The sequence below is a fragment of the Ostrea edulis genome, chromosome 3 (genome assembly GCF_947568905.1).
Source record: "Ostrea edulis chromosome 3, xbOstEdul1.1, whole genome shotgun sequence".
In the NCBI taxonomy this organism is placed as follows: domain Eukaryota; kingdom Metazoa; phylum Mollusca; class Bivalvia; order Ostreida; family Ostreidae; genus Ostrea; species Ostrea edulis.
Genome location: NC_079166.1, coordinates 40,367,129 through 40,389,771, shown reverse-complemented (window position 1 = coordinate 40,389,771; position 22,643 = coordinate 40,367,129). Strand labels below are relative to the sequence as shown.

General features: G+C 36.6%; 2 protein-coding genes across 2 annotated transcripts; both read right to left on the bottom strand.

Annotated features, from left to right (window-relative positions):
• On the bottom strand, positions 1–3,192 carry LOC130053554 (synaptotagmin-9-like). Its single transcript, XM_056160895.1, has 2 exons — positions 2,994–3,192; positions 1–798 (listed from the first exon to the last, which is right to left on the bottom strand). Exons 1-2 carry the CDS (start codon positions 3,190–3,192, stop codon positions 491–493), a joined length of 507 nt encoding a protein of 168 aa, XP_056016870.1. The 3' UTR covers positions 1–490.
• Positions 3,193–3,228: 36 nt separating this feature from the next.
• Positions 3,229–11,526, bottom strand: LOC130053553 (synaptotagmin-6-like). Its single transcript, XM_056160894.1, has 4 exons — positions 11,464–11,526; positions 5,486–5,669; positions 4,999–5,136; positions 3,229–3,765 (listed from the first exon to the last, which is right to left on the bottom strand). The coding sequence occupies exons 1-4, from the start codon at positions 11,524–11,526 to the stop codon at positions 3,398–3,400; spliced, it is 753 nt and encodes a 250-aa protein (XP_056016869.1). The 3' UTR covers positions 3,229–3,397.
• Between the last annotated feature and the right edge of the window lie 11,117 nt (positions 11,527–22,643).

The window sequence follows — 22,643 nt, the reverse complement described above, 5'->3', positions numbered from 1 at the left end:
ATCGTTATTGTTAGTATTTATTTCTGCTTGTGAACTCTCTTCCAACAGGTCAGATACACGATGTAATTACTTCATTAAAACTGAATCTTATAATCCAAAACTTTGAATTTCTATGCAAGTCATTTTGAAATACTAGACAACTGATATATATATGATAATCAATGTGAATGAAACTGTCTTTGCATTGAATATAACTGTTGAAAGAGGCAACAGGACTTTCTCGTAACCAAATATGGATCATAAGAAACATTTCAACCTAAGGTTAGGAACTTTGTTCAAAGCCATGACACGTTTCCTAGAACGGCAAGCTAGAGCTGTGCAACATTATCACATTAATGTAAAGGCAATTGTTGGCATACAAAATAACACTAGCTATATACATCTATAAAAACAAGCCTTATTGTACTTCTTTGGCAAAAATGGAAAACACTCTTCAAAATAATGTCAATGAAAAACTTTATCACGAATAAAAATTCGAAACCATCAGGCGTTATCGTCTATATAGGTGCTGCCACATAGCCATTGACTGTCGGTGGTTATCAAGCATGTCATTCCAATGTTTGCCTTCTCCTTCTGGTCGGTGTGCCCCAATAATGCAACGGCCAACAAATTCACCGTGACCTATCAGGTCATGGTCAAAAACTGTTACTTCAAGATTACATTTCGGCAGCATATCTGAGGAGATATTAAATGTCAGAGCCTCGTTCCAGACCGGTGCTGTTGTGCTTCTTTTGACTGAGGTTTTCTTTCTCTTGACCTTCTTTCCATCAACGATAAGTGAAATCCTCACGTAAGGGTCTGTAAAACGACAAAAAGACACCAATGCAGTATATCGAAATATCTTCATTTTATGGTATCAACCTTTGTGGGCTGTGCTAATAATCATAACTCACGGCAAGATGTTCAATTCTACATTGAAATAAAGAGGGGATTGGGAGATATAGGGCAGTTTCGACCCCATTCGATTCTTGATTCATATTTTTATAATTTAAAGAGGTTCGTACCTGGGAGTAATGTCAAATTTTTTGGACGTGCAGTTTTAATTTCTACGTTGAAGGAGAATTAAGAAACCGAAAACAGAAACTGGGGTCTCAATGCTTGTTATTGAGCTAGAGTGTTCCAAATATGACGTTTTTCCACTTAAAAATTAATCATTTAAACTTGATTTGTAGGTTGGTATCAACACAATATAAGCTACAGCAATCAATCATTACATAAAATAGATACCCAATCATGTCTTTTAACAATACAGATAAAAAAAATTAATACAAGTAATGGAAATAAATAATGACATTTTTGCACTTGATATACGAAAAAATTCCTGATATCAGATTTAAGAATTTAAAAAGACATATTAGGAGTAATGCCAATTTCTAAAATTTCACAAAATTTTCAAGGCCTTATCTTAAAATTTAAAATGAAACTGAACAAGGGGATGGAGACCAAATTTTTCAATTATTGGCGAAAATATTGAATTTTTATGCAAATTTTCGAGTAAATTAATCTTAACTTTTTTTAAGAATCGGTGTTCTATATCAAAAAATATATCAACCAAATTAAGAAATTACAACATTTGATCTAATTCCAAGTCTCAACTACTTGTATGATCAATTATAAAACTACTTATAGGAGTATAAAAATAGAAGATATATTAGATAAACCAGAAACTGTAATATCACGCAGATTTAGAAATGTTTCTTTGATGAATCTTTCCGCCACAAAATACAGTCCCTGCAAAACCCTTTCAAAATTTGAATTGACACAAGTTTTTTCAACTGGATAAGGTTCAGTAATAGATGTGTAATATGTTTGCACCAATGGTATCAATATTGAACCAGTAAATACGTAGTTGTAGCATCCTGCGCAGTTGTGCTCAATAGCTCAGGAGCTAACCTCCTTAACATTTTTTTATTCAGAACGTAACCAGTTTCATTTAAGATAATCACAATTTCACAATGAGAAATCTTTCTTTGACTCTAATCAAAGAAAACGTGCATATAAGCTAATTACGTAAAATATATTGATCTCTTAAGATATAGGGCTGTATGACAAACGGGATGATTTCATCTTCTCCATCGTCAACTTCCCATATTTATGTAGCAATATTCCATTATCACCTGCATATGGTGTTTATATATCTCAACTGATTCGATATGAAAGAGCTTGTTCTGCGTATAGTCAGTTTTTAAATCGAGGAAAGCTACTGACAAACAAGTTGATGGTACAGGGATTTCAACAGTCTCGATTGAAGTCAGGATTTCGCAAATTCTATGGTCGTTATAACGATCTAGTTCGTCAATACAACCTATCATTGGGTCAAATATTGTCTGACGTCTTTCATACCGATTGTTAAGCCGCTCTTGGCACACTGATTTTGACTGCGGATAACTCCATTTATCTGAACAGGATATAGGGCTCACGGCGGGTGTGACCAGTCGACAGGGGATGCCTACTCCTCCTATCAACCTGAACCCACCTATGGTGTGTCCAGGGGTCCGTGTTTGCAGAACTCTCTATTTTCTATTGCTTATAGGAGTTATGAGATTGATCACTGTTCGTTATCTTCACCTTTCATACTTTATGACAGTGTTTTGAATTTTTCCTGTTTATCAATGTATTCTGTTATATTTCTTGAGTTAAATCTTACATTTCGAATTAACTTTATTGGCAGTTATGGATTTAAAAATGATCTAAATACCGATGATTTTTTTTTCTCAATTTCAAATGGGAATTGTGATTGAATATTTTAATGCTGAGATTATACAATTTTTGCTGTAGTCACTCTAAATTATACCCTTCCTGAAAATTGTTCGATATTTCAGGGAAGAACACTGTGTAGTCGAAATTACAAAATGAACATTTGGTGAAGTACGATGTATTATAAATTATTCTTCCTTAAACGTCATATATTTATACTTGATTGAGAAATATACTTGGCATATATTACCATGCACAATTAAGCAATTCGCCAACTAAATATTTCGTCAGCTTACCGTGTGATCCCCTGCCAGCTGTCATCACGAGTTCCTCAGCTTTTGAAGCAACCACGATCAGTCGTTCGGCTGCAGGAAGGTAGCTCAAAGACAACAAAATTTTCCCCATGTCATTGTGCTGTAATAAGAATATCACAGTTTGATTTAGAATATCTTCCTCTGTCTCCGGAATCCTGGGGAAACCTCCACATAGTATCATTTTTTCCATTACCTCTTTATGATTTTGTGTTTACTAATTCATTGATAATTCTTTATCATATTTAGCATACCAAGTACATGCATATGCAACGAGAAAATCTGTTCAGTTAAGAAAACAGTGATTAGTGTTTACAGGACGAATTGCAATTTGTGATGTTTAAAACAATACTCAGAGATCAATCCATGCGTTTAAGCATATTTGTATCCTAAATATAGTTTGACGCTAAAACATCAAAGACTGATAATCTCACCTGACTTTGCTTTTGAATGTCACACCACATTTCTACACTGTTTGTGACGTCAACCTGTCCCAGATCGACTCTAACTTCTCTCATCGTTTTATGACGGGAAAACTTATCATAGTCAAAGACCTGAAAAATCAATGTTCGTTCTTTGACCTCGTCAACTGTCACCGGAAATTTAAAGTATTCATTGTAAAACGGATTGTGGGCTCTGCGTTTGACCGACGATTGTCGTGTTATCTCATCAACTTCCGGTACCATATTAATCCGGATGCACGGATCCCCAAAGCCTCCTTCATGCTCACGTGACTTATCTACCAGAAGTTCTTGAGCTGTAAATAAACAAGATATGAAAGGTTACCTTGTTTATAACCTTTTCTACAAAGTGACAAATTCTGGTGTTGTTCATCAGGAATATCTTCAAAATAGTAAGTCCGACGTGAACGAATCATGTTGTATGAATGTAAAAAGAGATATATATCTACATACTTGCATGCTGAAATAAAACCTTCAGAAATCCTTTTTTATATCACTATGACTTGAATATTACTGGATTTATATGTACTACGAAATCTCTAAATTTAGAGGAAGCGAATCAATTTTCACGGATTCTGTGAGCATCACTGGCATTTCAAACCAAGACGGAATACATAATTTTTATGATGCTTTAATGTACACTTGTTCTTGCGATACCTTTCCGCTAGCTTTCTTTCGGATATTTATCAACGAGGTATGATACTCACGAATGTTTAACTTGTTCATATTTATTCGCTGATATCCGCGCAAAATAAAGTTCTTTCCAATATAAAGGTGATTTACAGAAGAGATGGAATCATTGCAATGTTTGGCATTTCTTTGTCTATTGGTTCTAGTTAAGACAATGATCAATGACCTTCACTACGTTTGATCGAACATGGTCCAGCGGTTCAGAGGAAATTCAATAGAAATACAGACAAGCTTCGACAGCAAACGTTTACTTGAACTTTCATGAGGAAAACAGAAGTTTCCTATACTATTGACCTACAGAATTGTAGACAACGAAACTACTGTGAATTATGTATCTAAGGAATATAATACTTTACATATGTCTCTTCTGCCTTTTTCTTTACTGTGTTATAGCAAAGAAGCCATGGTAACCATTCTAATTTACAGCATAGTGTCCGGGAAATCGAAAAACACATACCATTTTCTAAGTGAATCTCTTTGGCATCAACTATGTATATGACGTTATAAATAGGTATATTCCCCTCAAACTAGTACGAGATACATATTTTGCAAAGTAATTAACTTGAATAGATATAGACCATATGCTTCGACTACAGCCAAACTAATATAGATGGTTAAACATATCATAATATATTAGGTATCCTGAAATTAGCATTGGCAATGGGTGAGAACAGCCCTCCTTATTTGAAATATTGAGGAAAAACCTCCCATTTCGTGGGTTTATTTTTTTTTTTATAGATTTGCTAGACTGTTGTTTATGACATTAGATATTGAAATGTTAATTTCATCACAATTTGTAAGTCTTCTTGTCATTAATCTTTGTAAAAATCAGAATCCACCTTCAATGAGATGAACGAGTACATCGGAGGTCCGGAAGTCGTACTTGATCCGGATATGTAGTTTACCCTGACTCTGCTCCATTGACGACTGTCGAAGAACGGCGTCCTTCCGGGGATATAGACCAGGTCGTATAGCACCTGTGAAATATGCACGGAATAATTTTGATAATACAGTCTGCCCATGTTGTTTTTTATAATAGATGAAACTGAAGCTGTAATGGATGCAATTATTCGATATTCATAAAAAGAAAATTGGAGAAAGGAGAGATATCGAGATAAAATGTCACATCCAGACTGTTGCACAGATTCGCAGAGATATTACATACATTTCTATGATCACTTATTGTTTTCTCTGAACCAAATTTTATTTATTTTTTTACATTCAAATTCTCTTCTACATTTAGTTGTTATGTCACATCATTTACAGAAACTAGGTACTAGTATTCAAATTGTGACATTATCTTGTGATATTCGGCTGTTCACTTACCAATGTTAGTGTCAAATATGTGAGTGTCTGCACTAGTATCGCTGCGTGTACTAATACTGATGGTTTCCTCGGTAAAAGGGTCATTCTTGATATTTCCCATCGCCATTGTAGAGATGCTGCCCTGGGATTTGGATGGAACGGCTGACGGTTGTACAGAACGGTGAACTTTTGTCAAAAACGCTTCCTGTAAAAATGATAGTATGTTGATGAAAACCATTTACCTATATTTGTAAAATTGACTAAATGGAAAATTTTCGATTTACCAAATCGATCAAAGGATGGGCCAAAACTTTGTTTACCTTCAAAGAACGATATCTAAAATTTAAAATTCCAAGAAGGAGGGGTCCGAACCCAGATGACCCTCTCATCCCCGCTTAATTTTACCATTCGCAGTCTGATGATATGAGGGACAGGGAAGGAATTTTACTGATCACCCTTTTTTATGCAGGTGTGTACCGCAGTACAGGTTACTACAAAGATCATGACAGTGCTTGTTCTGGCATTTGAACACTTTTTAAAGTCATGCATGTGAAATGATAATTTATAAATATTATGAGGATCCCACTCAAAAGCTAAATGAAAGGACAAAAACCAAACCTGTATCACGCCGTGTTGGCTTGTCATACCTATATTTGTAAAATTGACTAAATGGAAAATTTTCGATTTACCAAATCGATCAAAGGATGGGCCAAAACTTTGTTTACCTTCAAAGAACGATATCTAAAATTTAAAATTCCAAGAAGGAGGGGTCCGAACCCAGATGACCCTCTCATCCCCGCTTAATTTTACCATTCGCAGTCTGATGATATGAGGGACAGGGAAGGAATTTTACTGATCACCCTTTTTTATGCAGGTGTGTACCGCAGTACAGGTTACTACAAAGATCATGACAGTGCTTGTTCTGGCATTTGAACACTTTTTAAAGTCATGCATGTGAAATGATAATTTATAAATATTATGAGGATCCCACTCAAAAGCTAAATGAAAGGACAAAAACCAAACCTGTATCACGCCGTGTTGGCTTGTCATACGGCAAAGGAAATGCTTATGTTTGTCCAATATTGAAGAAAAGAAAAAATTAACAACACTGAAACTGTATTTCGAAATTTTCTAGTAAAGTAGATATTTGAATGAACCTGTAGCCAAACCCTTGCAATTTTTCTACAATCGGACTTCATTAATGACCCCGTTCATATATGGAATGGCGCTTTTCGAACTCTTCTCATGAACACCATTTACAAGGACATCGCATACTATATTTCAAAGTTTTTGTAGTTTTGGAATCACCCACGTTGAAATCTACGCAGTCATGAGGTGACCATTTTCAAACTTGTTTCTTTACGCCCTTTCAACAATATGTCATATGTCACGAACGTATTCGTAAAACTTTGAGTTTTCATCACGCCCTATCCCACGTATTACCAAGGTGACCATATTCGAATTCTACTCACCTAAACTTTTTCAAAGAATTTTCATATATGACACGTTTAACTATTTACAGTTTTGAATTTTGACCAGACACAATTGATGATTTAGAATTCTTTTGTTGGAGTTTTATTACATCACAGCGAAATGCGATTTTTCACAACGAATTTTACAATTTCCAAAAAATGTTCATTGCTTATTATAATCATGTAAACAATTTACCTGCTGTATGTCTAAGTGTATGAATGATTTTCTAAAACATATTGCATTTTCAACATATGATCAACCAAGCCCCATCCTGGAACCCAAACTTTGAACCCACGGGGTCATAAATTCCAAATCATTCATTTCTATCATAGTTGGGTTAAGGTGTCCCAAGAAAAATAACAAGTAATAACAGCATGTTCAAATTAAAGTAAAATCTTCCAATCGTCGCATATTTTTTACTAAAAATCATCTTTCAATGCATAAACAAACATCGCATCATGCGGAGAAATCCCTCGTTTAACTATTGCGTCATCATCCAAGTGATGTTGAGATATTTATATCCGCTAAACTTTGTACTCAAATAATTTGCACTTTGGGATTGATTTGTCGACATTGATATGGTTCATGTCAATCTACAACGTGATCCAGACAGCTACAATAATCTCTCATATTTAGCAATTTGCATGATCACGATTCAAATGCTGTGAATTTCACAAATTCATTGCCAAATCTTATCTAAACGAGGCAAAAAAGTCTACCTTCCGTATCAAAACCCTAAATCTACATGAGAAGAAAAAATATCTTGCTGTGACCTTCAACTCAACATTTAGATATATCGATGAGGTTTTTATCTATTAACAATAATCCTTATCATTTATATGTCGATTCGATATATCCCTGTGAACTCGAGATAAAAGACACCACCGAGTCCTCCACATCTGCTTCATACTAAAATATGTTATTGAAAATGGATATCAACAACAAACTTTCAACACAACTTTATGACCAACTGGATGATTTCATTTTCTCTGTCATCAACTTTTCATATTTATGTAGCAATATTCTATTATCACATGTATACTGCTAAAGGCTTTAATTTAGCGGGGCTAAAGTTTCGAGATTTTTATCCACAAATGGTTAGCTGTACTTGGGGAAAATTCCAAAATATAGTTCTTCCTATACTACATGTACATCAGTATCTGGTTACGTCTCTTCAACATTCGTCATTGGTGTAAGAAATATACCAACATGGTTTGCAAATAAAGTTCCCCAATTCGTCAAATTTAACAAGTAGTTTTTTAATATCAGAATTCAGTGTGCTTACCACAGATACACAATCATCATTGTATTGTAATATAGGAACTGTATTGATACGTGCAAGTGCATGATAGTTATTTGGTACAGGTAGTCAAGGTAAATTAAGTCTTCGATGAGCAATCAGCATTTTTCCCTATCCGTACCTATGATCGAGTCGAATTCGGGCTTCATGGCTGAAGAGCGTGCAGTTCATGAGGATTCACAAATTGAACGACCCGGTCCTATGCACGATTCTCCTGACAAATTTTACATTACATATGCTTAAGACCTTTTTTCTGATAAACTTGAATGACCCTGAAACGACCAAATCAGAAAACGGTCAGTGAAATCAAATTGGCATCTAAAGCAGTGGAAAAAGGGTATCTGACTTTATGTTACAGAGCAATAAAATTCAATTTGAATTCAAAGCGGATAGAGGGTATGACTTTCCGAAAGCTACAGGTACGATTGTATACATGTAAAACCTATACGGTACCAATATTGATGCACCAGATGCGCATTTCGACAAATAATGTCTCTTCAGTGATGCTCAACCGAAATGTTTGAAATCCGAAATAACTATGAAGTTTTAGAGCTAAATATAGCCAAAAACAGCGTGCCAAAAAAGTGGAGGCAAATTCGTCCTAGGATAAGAGCTATGCATGAGGGAGATAATCCTTAATTTTGAAATGAATTTCTAAATTTTATAACAGCAATTAAATATACACCCGTATTTTCAAGCTAGTAACGAAGTACTTAGCTACTGGGCTGAAGAGACCCTCGGGGACTAACAGTCCACCAGCAGAGGCCTCGACCCAGGGGTCATAATGTAAGACTTATACGAGGCTCACGGCGGGTGTGACCGGTCAACAGGGGATGCTTACTCCTCCTAGGCACCTGATCCCACCTCTGGTGTGTCCAGGGGTCCGTATTTGCCCAACTATCTATTTTGTATTGCTTGTAGGAGTTATGAGATTGATCACTGTTCGTTATCTTCACCTTGCACGGTACCAATATTGATGCACCAGATGAGCATTTCGACAAGTAATGTCTCTTAAAAGGCCCAAACATTTTCTCTCTATAAAATGTGTTTGGAATTAAAGGAAAACCACCTGAATTTGCGGATATTTTCATTGAAAATGGCAGTTTTTGCAATTTTAAGCCAACATTTAGCTCTCGTCATATAGCACAAATCATTTTGCTGACCAAACTGAGAGGATTTGGGGTTTGATAATCATTTCTTTATTTGAATGCCAGGGTTTGAGCTCCAAGTCAATTTAAAGCAATCAAACAAAAGGAACACAATTTGTCGTATTGCCGATAAATGTGGATGTGCTTTTTTTCAGGAATATCAGAATGACCCAATCACTGATGATCTTGATGATGTTGCAAAGCTAAGGCAAGCTATTTTCAGAGCTAGGAGACGCAACTCCAAGAAACCTTATGATAGAACGTCTCGACAAAATGCACGTTCCTTTCCTGGTAGTACTGTGCCTCCTGTTAATTTGATTGATTGATTGAAAATTGTTTAACGTCCCGCTCGAGAATATTTCACCCATATGGAGACGTCACCACTGCCGGTGAAGGGCTGCAAAATTTAGGCCTATGCTCGGCGCTTATGGCCATTGAGCAGGGAGGGATCTTTATCGTGCCACACCTGTTGTGACACGGGGCTTCGGTTTTTGGTGTCTCATCCGAAGGACCGCCCCATTTAGTCGCCTCTAACGACAAGCAAGGGGGTACTGAGGACCTATTCCCCACGGGATCCTGTTAATTTGATGAGAGTCATTAAACAGTTGATTTTGTATAAAGCAAGACGTACTCATATTGTACTCAAGTGCCAGTCCGCACTTTTTGGCCTATGTTGGTTAAGTCATTTTCTGGAGAGTTCCGAGATTTTGTATTGGCTGGAATATCACAAGATCCACCATTTTTTTTAAGGAAAGGTTCTCAATACAGAGCGCGTGTTTGCTGAACCACAGTGTCAGAGTACTGTGTCAGTAGATTACATTGACCTCTCGGAATTTTGAAGTGTTTCTCATGAATTTTTATTTGACAATACGTAATTAGCGTGACCTTGATAACATCTAACTTCTTTGAACTTGTCATGATAGGGCATGATGAATTAACCTTGATGGGGCATTGTGAACGAGCCTTGATGGGGCATTGTGAACGAGCCTTGATGGGACATTGACTGTTTTCTGGACCATGTCAATTAGCCTTAATGAAGCAATATAAATTTGCATTATAACCTTCATTGGATGGATTGTGTTAATGTATTGTTAATTAGTCCCGTACACAAGTACAGTTTTGAGTATTTTTTGTTGTCATGTCAGTTTTTATGGAAAGAAATTAAAACATTCAAGATCCAAGACTCAAAGAATTTTGTTTTGCACTGTATTTTTAGACAGGGCAACATTGTTTTTGAGGCTAGAACAGGTAACAAATTATGCCCTGTATCTTATCTTGAAAAATATATTATTTCTACTTTTTATTTCTACAGGTATTGTTTTTCAGTCGAATGAGTTTATTTTCAGAACAGTTTCCTTTTATAAAAAGGAAAATATTCACTGGCTGTGCAAGTCCAATAAGCCCTTGACAAATACGAGAGCGACAGAACTTTTGTTAGTTTCCCCTGAAAAGTGTGGATGTTGATTTTAAACTTTATGGGTTACATAGTTTAAGAAGTGGGAGAGTTATTGCAGCAGCCAATAATAATATTCCAGATATACTCTTTAAGGTTCATGTTAGATGGCGTTCGGAAAATGTCGAAGATGGGATATATATTAACAGTTTAGATGACAAACTTTTAGTTACATAGAATCTCGGATTGTGATATCTTTTAGATTATCGTTTGCCTATCCTTTGTAATCGAACCGGTTGATAGGCGCTCAACACGCTCTATATTTAGTTTTGTTAGATTTTTTTGAAATACAAGTACTTATTATAGAAATACTTTATGTTCAGATGCGTCAAAAGAAGAACATAATATCAAATATTCATAACTATACGCTTGGTGGAAATTTACGCGCTTATTAGCTATTACGGGAGCGCGTAGTTAGGGTAAATTTCCCCCACGCGTAAATAAGAACTTTAACAGTATATGTACACGATACAAAATAAAAAGAATACCTCAAGACGCTCTTGAAGGGCGCAAGTGGCACGCTATGCAATATATATCTTGCATTTCGTTGCTTTCATTAATTTATCCAGTATAAACTCAATAAATACCCAGCATTGAATATTTTGACAATAATGTTTTTACATACCTTCCTTCTCCTGTAGGACTTTTGGATGTCCCTTGGGACCGTGTGACTATATTCAGTGCCCATGTTTCAAACTCTGATCAAGACGTGTATCACTCGTTTGTAATTATATACTGCGATTGTTCCACATAACCATAGATATTTTATATGTAGGCACTAAGTAATAAGTAATACGTGAAACAATTCATGCAACGACTTATTATTTTTTTTATCTACCGATAATTGTATCAAGACACTACCAATCACAAGTTTCAACTGTTCGCATGCAATTAGAGATTCTTCATTCTACGTCATACAAAATGTGAATTGCTTCACGTTATGTGAAAGATTGCTTCACGTTATGTGAAGGAAGTTCTAAAAAGAATGCAGTGTCTTGTAGAAATGTTTTGACCTCTTTGCTAAAGGAAACGGGATGAAAAAAAAAACCCCAAAAAAATGGGTACGTGGGTTGATATACTTGGCATTTATTTATACAGAGAAAATGACAAGCAAAACCAGTTTGAACTTTCTTTGTCGAGTATTGGCCGTGACATAACTCAAGAATTTGTGGGATGCCATAATCAACACATTTGGGCAAACCCACACAAAATGCAACACCAACACAAAATGCAACATCAATCAACAAGTTCAAAATTTACCATCTCGGGTCAACCGCGGATGGTTTCTTAACCAGAGTATGTTAAATCAACCCAATATTTAGCTTAATTATGCAATGACTTATGATAAAAACTCATTCTTTAAAACAGTCAGTTTACCAAATCAGAGTTGAATTGCACAGAACAGTTTCAAATTCAATAGCAACGAAATACATATTGAATCAGTTGGGAGTTATGATAATAACAATCATGTTGACAACCGCCACAGTTTCACAAATTCCGTCACAGTTCAATTGCACATAACAGTTTCAAATTCACTGGCAACACACCAATACATATGGACTCAGTTGACTTGGTGTGCGCAAACACCACATGACTGCAAACAGGTAAGCATTGTTTGCAGTCATTCCACCAAAGGGGGAGCCACCTATCAACTGACCCACCACCAACCTCGCCTAATTTCCTTAGATTTAAGGATACACTGAACATTACAAGTTTCAATACATAAAACCAAGTCCTCAGTAAATTGCTGAGGGACACGTCATAAAAAATTGCCATTCATCATATCCCTGACCTGCAGCATGGGCTTACCTACTACACTGTTGAATTGGGAAAATATCTTTCCGTTGCATCATCATGTTGGAATACATCCACTTTGATAGAGGAAGTATTAGGGAACAAATCAAAATAGTTGTGCGGAAATCACTCTTTAATCAACTGCAAATATTTCAAATTATTAATAAAAACGTATGCAGAGGAATGCTTCATTCCAATGTCAACCCACACTGCGAATCCAATTTCTTATCCATCAAGATATAACATATTCACAGCGGGGTTAAGGTGTCCCGAGTAAAATAACAAGTAATGACAACATATTCATATTAAAGTAAAATTCTTCCAGGCGTCGCATATATTTTTTAAAAGTAAAAATCGTTTATCAATACATAAACAAACATCGTATCACGTGGGGAAATCCTTCGCTTTACTATTACGTCGTCATACAAGTGACGTAGATCTATTTTTATCCACTAGACCTTTAGTTGTTTATAACCTCACCACAGGTGAAATATGCACTCAACTCATTTGCAGTTTGGGCTTGATATGTCGACATTGATATGGTAAATTTAAGAAGTGATAAGGATCGGTACAATATCCTCTCAAATATAGCAAATTTCCATTATCTCAACTCAAATGTTGGGCATTTTCCACATTCACATCCAAATAGTATCTAAACGAGGCAAAATATTGTACCTTCCGTATCAAAATCCTAAATCTGCAACTAGTTACCTTTAAGAATATGCCTTGATCGAAATAAAATATTGTCATCTTTCTCCTGTGTCGAGTCGATATGTACATGCGTTGGGTTTCTTTATTTCAAATGACTATACACATCGGGGGCGATTTCAAGGTCACAAAGTAATATAAAGGTTACTTTACAATCTTTCGTGCACACTATATATAAAAATATGATACTTATATATTATGAAAGAAAACTGGAACAAAATCATCTGACGAACAGATTTAAACATATAGTTTGAACACTAGATAACGGCAGTAAATAGCGATAACATGTCATTTTCCCCGCGATACAACCATAGACCAAACTCCCCGTCGAGGCCTCATTACGTCACCTACGAATAGACCTCTCCTATGTGACGCAGTACAATATACAGATTTGTATATTGTGAGTCCGCGATTATCACGCAGGCAAATAACACTAAGAAGTAGTTCGTAGTTAAAAGTTTGAAGATATAGACAATAAGAGCATTAATATAAAAGTATGGATTTTATTTTAAACATAAAATGATCAAAAGATCATTAAGAAGTAGGGAGACTGTTCAAATTATTATGTAAAGTAATGAACTTGATGTTTACGTTCTTGTTTTGAAAGTTGTTTACATTTGACGTTATGTTTTTCGTCATTCTACAGTGACGTCAAACAGTGTACGCGGCCTAAAAAATCGCTATCCCATAATGCCTAACTTGAAGAGTTTGGTTTGTAAGCAAACGATCTCTGGCGGAAGTTTGAACTATAGACCTGTAGGTCTGGACGTACTTTTATGTTGTGACGTCATATAGTGTGGGTGCACCGAGGTACATTTCATGATGTTTGTTTTAACTTTACTGGGGACACCTAAACCCTGCTGCGGTAATTAATCTTGTTTTGAGTGTGTTATCGCTATGTCATGGCGGCTTCACCTCTGATTGTTTAACTCGATTTCTTTGTAATTACGAAACTTCTAGTTTTAAGATTTGTTGAGCTCTTATTGACCAACTTGTTGAATGCAAAGACGGAGATATTTACCATAAAATACTGGCATTTGAAACAGTTAATAAACAAAATGTTTTTGGCAGTGTTGTGACCTTACCGCGACTTTTTCTGGTTCAAATTAACTTTCCTCTGTTCCCATTTGTATTATCATGTTTTTCTATGAATTTTCGTACTCGGCTAGGCATTTAGATGTTGTACGACTTGATTTCCTTCTGTCTCAGATTGTATTGATAAGTCGTCCTGTTATTATTATTATTATTATTTTTTTTTTTTTATACAAAAGAAATATATAAATATATTTAGTTGCCGTATGATTTGACTCTCTTCCGTCTCGAATTGTATTAGTAGGTCGCTCTATCAAATTTAGTGCATGCAAATATATCAAATAGTTGTATAATGTGTTTTGTCAGATCAACTGACCTACCTCTGACGAATGCTGGACAACTCGCCCTCAAGACAATTCGCCCCCTCTTCGAGACAACTCGCCCCCTCTCTTAAGACAACTCGTCCCCCCCCCCCAATGCTATATATATATAGCATTGGGGGGCGCGTTGTCTTAAGAGAGGGGGCGAGTTGTCTTGAGAAGGGGCGAGTTGTCCCGAAGATGGGGCGAGTTGTCCTGATACCGTCTGACATATCATACTAAAAAAAATTCGCGTTAAAAGAGAAACGAAAGCTGGACGCAGGCTCATTAGACATATCCATACAGTGTGTGTTGAGCGGTCTAGATGTGTGGGACACCAACAATCTAGGGTTAACATAGATAACCTTGTTTGTATCTCATGTGATACACCCAGCACTCACATATCAGCCGTAATAGTCGCTGATGAGCCTAGCGAGCTTGTCCCTATTCCAACTGTTGGCAAGCAGTTTTCAAAAAAGAGGAGAATACAGGTGAAAGTGTCTCTGGAGAGAAATGTAAACATCAAACAATTGAGTGGTGTAAATGAACATAACTTCATGCATATGCCTACCAAGAACAAACATGTGCACATTACAGACAAATCCATCAGTCTGCATCTGATTAATGAAAGATCTGTAGTAGGAAAAGCTGTATCTCTCTGTGAATATATCACCGATAAATGTGTCGACATCTTGGCTATAACTGGAACCTGGTTGAGTGAAGGAAATTATTCACATGTAAATGACCTCTGCCCAATACATTGATGTGCCCAGACCTACATCCAATGGGGTTAGAGGGGGAGGGGTTGGCTTCGTTATCAGGGCCAGCATGGATACTATATGTACCCCTCAACCTGAATTCAAGACATTTGAAACTTGCACGGTCAGACTCAATGGCAACCATCATGTCACTCTAGTACTTGTGTATCACCCCCCCTCACAACAGAATGGTTTCACAGTGACCCAATTTCTCCAGGAGTGGGAACAGTTCCTGTCACACGTGTGTACCACTAATCCATTCCAACTGTGTATCCTCGGATACATGAACATCCATTATGACGAACCGGACATGTCCAAACCAAACAGATGCAGAACATAGTGGTTAGATTATACCTCAAACAACATGTAGATGTCCCCACTCATGCAGCTGGACACACTCTGGACTTAAGTGTTCACAAGGGATGACCGTATGTACTCACTAGTAAAGTCAATCTCTGTGATTGATATAGGGATATCAGACCATTATGCTGTCACATGGCAACTCCATACCTGTCCATTACACCTGACAAACAAAACTCGGCTAGCTAGGCAATTGAAGCACATCCCTGTGGAAATATTGGCACAGCAGCTAGGAGAATCGCTGTCTTCCATCAAAGAGGGGAACAATGTCGACGATCTGCTGTCAGATTTCGATTCCAAAGCAAAAGAGGTTCTGGACAGTATACCACCCCTCCGAACCATCACCATCAAAGGCGACTCCCTCAAACCGCGGTGCAATGAAGCCAGACAACGGAGAAGACAATTGGAGCGTAAAGCCATGAGCTCAGGTCTGGAGGTGCATAGACAGATGCTTGCGAAGCAGACAAGATCTGTGGTGTATATGATCAACTCCTCCAGCTATTATCAGGAAAAGCTCATCACAGCGGACAGTAAAGATACTTTTAGAGTTATTAGGTGTCTGATGAATTATAATGAAAGGACTCCCTTACCACCGGCTACCAGTTACCAGATCCTTGCCGACGATTTTGCGCAGTTTTTCTACAGCAAAGTTGAAAAGATCAGACAGGGTCTCGATACCTTAGATTTCCAAGACAATACAACTTCTCAAGACCTGGACAGACTAGTGCCTCAACTTGGTTCCTTCAAGATCCAGACGCAGGAAGAAGTGGACAAGGTCATCGGGAGCTGTGCTAATAAGACCTGCTCACTGGATGCCATCCCCACTGCGCTCTTGAAGAACAGCACTGTTCTGTCTGTGGTGCTACCGACTATTACTGAGCTGATGAATACATCACTTTCAACCGGGTTTTTTCCAAATGAGCTGAAACGTGCACTTGTTACACCACGTCTGAAAAAGCCTGGACTTGATATGAGAACTTTTAGGAATGATAGACCAGTATCAAATATCCCATTGATCAGCAAGGTCATCGAGCGTGTTGTTGCGCATCAGCTTAATAGCCATCTCACCAGGAATGGTCTACATGATGATCTGCAGTCAGCTTATAAGACCGGTACTAGCACCGAGACAGCCATCCTGCGAATAAAAGCAGACGTAGAAGCAGTACAGGATGAAGGTGACGCTATGCTCCTGGTCCTTTTTTTTTTTTTTTTTACCTAAGTGCGGCATTTGATACCATCGATCATACTCTCTTGCTGCAGAAACTACGTGAGGAAGCTGGATTGACGGACACAGCACTCCGTTGGGTACAGTCTTACTTGAGTGGCCGCATCCAAGCAGTGAAGATCAACACCAGTGTGTCCTCAGATGTACCACTGTCCACCAGAGTGTCCCAAGGGTCTGTTCTCGGCCCCCTTCTCTTCTGATGTACCTTCTCCCACTCAGGAGAGTTATCAACCAATATACCATAAACCGTCATGAGTTTGCAGATGACACTCAACTTTACACCCGTTTGAGTGTAAAAAAAAGAAACAAAAAACACTGCTATGCGGACCTATCAAGTCAACATTATGGAGGAATGCATTATGTCCGAACCTGGATGAGTGTGAACAAACTTAATCTAAATGATGGAAAAACTGAGATAATGGTGGTTGCTAGTGCCCACAACCAGTGCCGTGTGAAGGATATCCGTCTGAAGATTGGTGAGGCAATATTGACACCTAAGTCTACTGTTAAAAACCTCGGTGCTGCCCTGGACGCCACCTTATCAATGGCAATGCAAGTCAGCTCCGTGGTAAGGAAGATGTACTTCAACATCAGGAGAACATCCAAGGTGAAACACCATCTCACCCAGGAAACGTGTGCGAAGGTCATCAATGCAACAGTTATATCCCACCTTGACTATCACAATGCCCTCCTGCTTGGTATGACCGATCGCCCCATGCACCGACTACAAGTGGCTCAGAACAATGCTGCACGTTGTCTCACAAGAACATGCTACAGACAACATATTTCGCCGGTACTTCCGACATCTACATTGGCTGCATGTAAAGCAACGTGTTGTGTTTAAAGTGCTGACAACCACACTTAAGTCACTACACTCTTTCCATGAGAGAGCTATTTCCTGTTTACCAACCACATAGGACTTTGATATCATCATCCGACCAATGGAAACTGGTAGTGAAGAAATCATCAAACAAATACGGTGCAAGAGCCATAAAAACACTAGGTGCACAATTGTGGAATAAACTGTCACTGGGACTTCGAGAGCTTGAAACACATGGAGCATTCCGCAAGAACCTAAATACACTCTTTTTCAAGCGTGAATATGCCCATGAATGTAAAATTCAGTGCAATATCAAGGATTCCATGTGCAAGCTCTTGCAAGCTAAATTTTGATCCAGCTGTATGCCATTGGCATCTTGTCAAGTCAAAGTCAACCACTTTGTCATTTTATTACCATGTTTTATTAAATTCTTTCTATTGTTTTATCATTTCCTTTATAGCTCTTGTAGGTCTTTTATTAGTATATTATCATTGATTATTAGCACAAACATTGTATATCGCATAGAAACTATTTTGCGCTTTATAAATGAATAAAATAATAATAATAATTAATCAAATTAAACTATATTGGGTGGAAATTGATAGCCTTTCCACCATTAATATTGATAAGTCACATGGGGTGGAACGACCTTAATATGCCTATATAATGAAGGGATGGTCATCACATGTCATAGATTTGTCATAATCTTCACCAGACTTCACCTTTCAAAATATGTCATATTATATTAACCTGTCGTAGTTTGTCATAATCATCACTTCTCATTGACTTGATACATGTATTATGTAAAATTGTCATAATATTTCAAAATCTTCTCTTGACATGACCTGCCATATAATGTTCAAATGTCGTGGCTTGTCAATATCTTAAACTTTCGACATCATGACTTGTCATAACCCTAACTTGTTATGACCTGTCATAATTAGAGTAACCCAAACTCCCGGAGTTTAATGATTTCTCTCTTTTGATCAGTTCTTCGTCTTCTTCTTCTTGTCCTACATGTTTCTTACAGACCGCTTGATAAACTTCTATGACACTAAGGAGATAATAGGCTTACGTTCAAGTTTTACCGTCCATTTTTCTTGGTGTCAAAGCATATATGTGATGATTGAAATGGCTTAGAGTCTATAATAGAAATCTATTGGAACATTTGCAGTCTATTGTATTGTTGCATAAGAATGGAAAGAGATATTGATATAAGTGAGTTTTTGATGTGATGTACATATGTTATGTCTTATACTGGATTATGATTATATGGTATTTTGAGTATGCCTTCAAAGGTCATTCCCCCTGAGATGAGATGTAGTAAAATATCTTTAGAATGCTTTGAAATATGCCTTTAAACTAGATACTAGTACAGACTGTACAATCCAGACAAATGGATTGATATTTGGACCCTCTGGGGTCATCCCTATCCTATTAAAATCGGAACTATTTAATGTAATTTCCTCACCCATTGATCACTTAAGAAATGGTCAAACATCTTGAAACTAATTGGGAGTTTATTGTAAATGATTGTAACTTGAAAACGATATGATTGAGTCTATGCTTTTCAGTATCATTTACCTGGTCACATATGTAATTCATTTGGTATATCAAATTTGGTTCATCCCCACCCCCTGAGATCAGAAAAAGCCCATTGTGTTGAGAATGCTTAAAAACCACATTTTTAGAAATATTCTTAGTCTTTGAGTGAAGAAAAAATAATTGGTATATAAATCAAGTCCCAATGGCGTCATCCCCACCATTTTCAAATCAGAAGTTACAATGTAAATATCTTGAAATCAGTTTAAATTCTCACTCCTAAATATATTTTCTTGTCTCTGATGTCAAATTGCATTAGGTGGCGAGTAAGAAAATTGCTGGAGGAGGTCATTCTCACTCATGTTATTTTATAAATGGTCAGATATTTTTAACAGAATTGATATTTTCTCCTAAACCACAAATAATAATAATACCATATTTCTATAGCACCCTTTTCATACACTATGTACGCTCAACGGTGCTTTACAATGTATATTATACCTTTCAACAGAATGTTATACACATAATACATAGAAAATGAAAAAAAAAACACATTAAAAAGCAATGCTATAAAAGGCGTTATCACATGTAAACAGTCCGTAGCTGTACCTATCCTGATTGTACATATAAAACATGAAAACACAAGACAACATAAATAATATTGGTATCTTGGCCGCGTTAAACATAAGACGTAAGAGTGCAGTATTTGGTCATGAACCATATATTTTACCTAAGAAATAAGTTTCATTTTTGAAAATACACGAGCGCATGAACTGCGACACTTCACGTCGACATACGTCATGAGACACATTAGTGCACCTGGACAATGTAAAACTTATACAGTACCAATTTTGATGCACCAGATGCGCATTTCGACAAATAATGTCTCTTCAGTGATGCCCAACCGAAATGTTTGAAATCCGAAATAACTATGAAGTTTTAGATCTAAATATAGCCAAAAAACAGCGTGCCAAACAAGTGGAGCCAAATTCGCCCAAGGATAAGAGCTGTAACGAACATCAGAGTAAAGCATTGCAGCTCATACCTTCATGTATTTTCAAATATGAAGTTCATTTTATATATTCACATTCTTCTCTCATTTCTGGCGAAATTCCCAATCGTTAAAATAGGCCTACTATGTTTATCAAGATTCATACGTGATTGTACACAGTATGAGAAAATGGATATTATTACAATTTGTAGATATATCAAAAGCAATATCATTGGAAATGTAAAACTATGAAAATAAACTCCCAAATACTGAAGAAGCAGACATTGTTGAATGTTCTAAAAGTGTCTAAACCCAACGCCAAAGTCCATTCTTGCAGTTATACATTAGTGCGAACCATGAAAAATATTGATTTTATGTCATGTTGTAACATTGGATAAGCAATTGGTTTAGCTTACATGACTAATATTACAAGCTATTCTTTTGTTTTCCATTGTCCGATTTTACTTTTTCTGCCATTAACCTTATTGAGGATTTCAATTGACTCCTTGTCTTTCCCTTCCACTTTTTTTGTCTCCTCATATCATTCATACAGCCAAGTTTATAAAACGTTTGATTCTTGAATAATCCAGTATATTTCTAGCAGTTTTTTTTTTACCTTGAACATTCCCACATGGGAAGTAACTCCTTAGTGATAACATGGTCACGTACACGCATATCAACTCTAGGAAACTCCAAAAATATTCCAAAATATGCAGCACCCGACATTTCAACTTTGGTTAAACATATTTGTTTTATTACATTTAATTCAAATAATGCTGTGGAAAAAATAGATTTTAGAAATGCTTAAATCTCTACTTTTCTAATGACCAAGAACGACATTTTTTGGAATGATTGTTTTTAGCAAATGGCAGCATGCTATAAAGAAAATATACATGTATCAAGATACACATGAAGAATAAAGCTGATATAGTATAACTCAATCATAAATATTGCTAATAAAATTATTTTTACAGTGAGTGAATTTGTACCATTATGGTGTAAAATTATTGAAGGGTTTCTGTCTGATGATTATACATTTTTCTTTCCCACAAACATCTTCCTAGTATATATGTGATGAAGTAGAATATTGTTATTTGTGCTATCTCAAAATGTTTTTAAAATATGGCAAATGACAGAATATCTTTGGAAAAAGGTTATGTTCCTTATTTCCCATTTTACTTTGAAAATAGTTTGCAAAATGTTCGATTTATAAAAAATATTTAAATTTTACTGCAATTCCAAAGTGGACTGAGAATTATCTCCTCATGGGATCAGTGATATATGCGTAATGGATGTTTTTATAGTATGAAGAGGTGAGGATAACGAACAGTTATCAATCTCATAAATCCTATCAAGAATACAAAATTAAGTGTAGGACAAACACGAACCCCTGTACACACGAGAGATTGGATTCGGTGTCTCGGAGGAGTAAGCATCCCCTCTTGACTAATGCCATCTGACTTGATCCTTATATCTTGATCAGGTAAGCGGCGTAATCGGTATTCAAAATCAGTATATAACGAACGGGCCTAACAATTGGTAGGAAACACATTAATCTATTTTGGAATGTTTGTTCATATTCAAAACAGTTTAACAACATGTATCCATCTGAAAGGCTTGTCTTGGTCTTTTGTGGTGCACCATTTTGTAAAATATACAAATTTATTTTATACCATTAATGTATCGTTCTTTGATACTGTGGATCCCATCCTATTTTGCATTTTGTGATTATCTCCCATTTGAAGGAGGCATGGCCTTCATGAAAGGCGAAGATAACGAACAGTGATCAATCTCTTAACTGCTATAAGCAATACAAAGCAGAGAGTTGTTCATTTCAACAAATTTGAATCCCCTTCATCCAAGGAGGTTTTGTGCAAAGTTTTGGTTGAAATTGGCCCAGTGGTTCTGGAGATGAAAATGTGAAAGGTTTACGACGCCGACGACAACAGGCAACGGACAAATTTCGATTAGAAAAGCTCACTTGACCTTTGGCTCAGGTGAGCTAAAAAGATACAATTTTTAAAACTCCCATTGTATATGATGGTACATTCTCCCTTCAAGAGTCAAAGAATTATATGGACTTGTCAGATCTTTATGTTCACTTGTCAGATCTATTCAGTCAATTCCTTACTGCGAATTCTGTCATTTATGCGACTTTCTCAATCACCCATGTGTACAAATAAAATATTCCATACATCTCTGATTGAACGTAAACC

Bases quoted from the DNA above. Each gene is read 5' to 3' on its own strand.
- LOC130053554 (XM_056160895.1), bottom strand. From the start codon at position 3,192: ATGATACTATGTGGAGGTTTCCCCAGGATTCCGGAGACAGAGGAAGAT. The intron at 799-2,993 runs GTAAGCTGACGA...GTCGTTTTACAG, and splicing joins AGCTGGCAGGGGATCACACG to ACCCTTACGTGAGGATTTCA.
- LOC130053553 (XM_056160894.1), bottom strand. From the start codon at position 11,526: ATGGGCACTGAATATAGTCACACGGTCCCAAGGGACATCCAAAAGTCC. The intron at 5,670-11,463 runs GTATGTAAAAAC...TCATTTTTACAG, and splicing joins AGTCCTACAGGAGAAGGAAG to GAAGCGTTTTTGACAAAAGT. The intron at 3,766-4,998 runs GTGGATTCTGAT...GTTTATTTACAG, and splicing joins ACTCGTTCATCTCATTGAAG to CTCAAGAACTTCTGGTAGAT.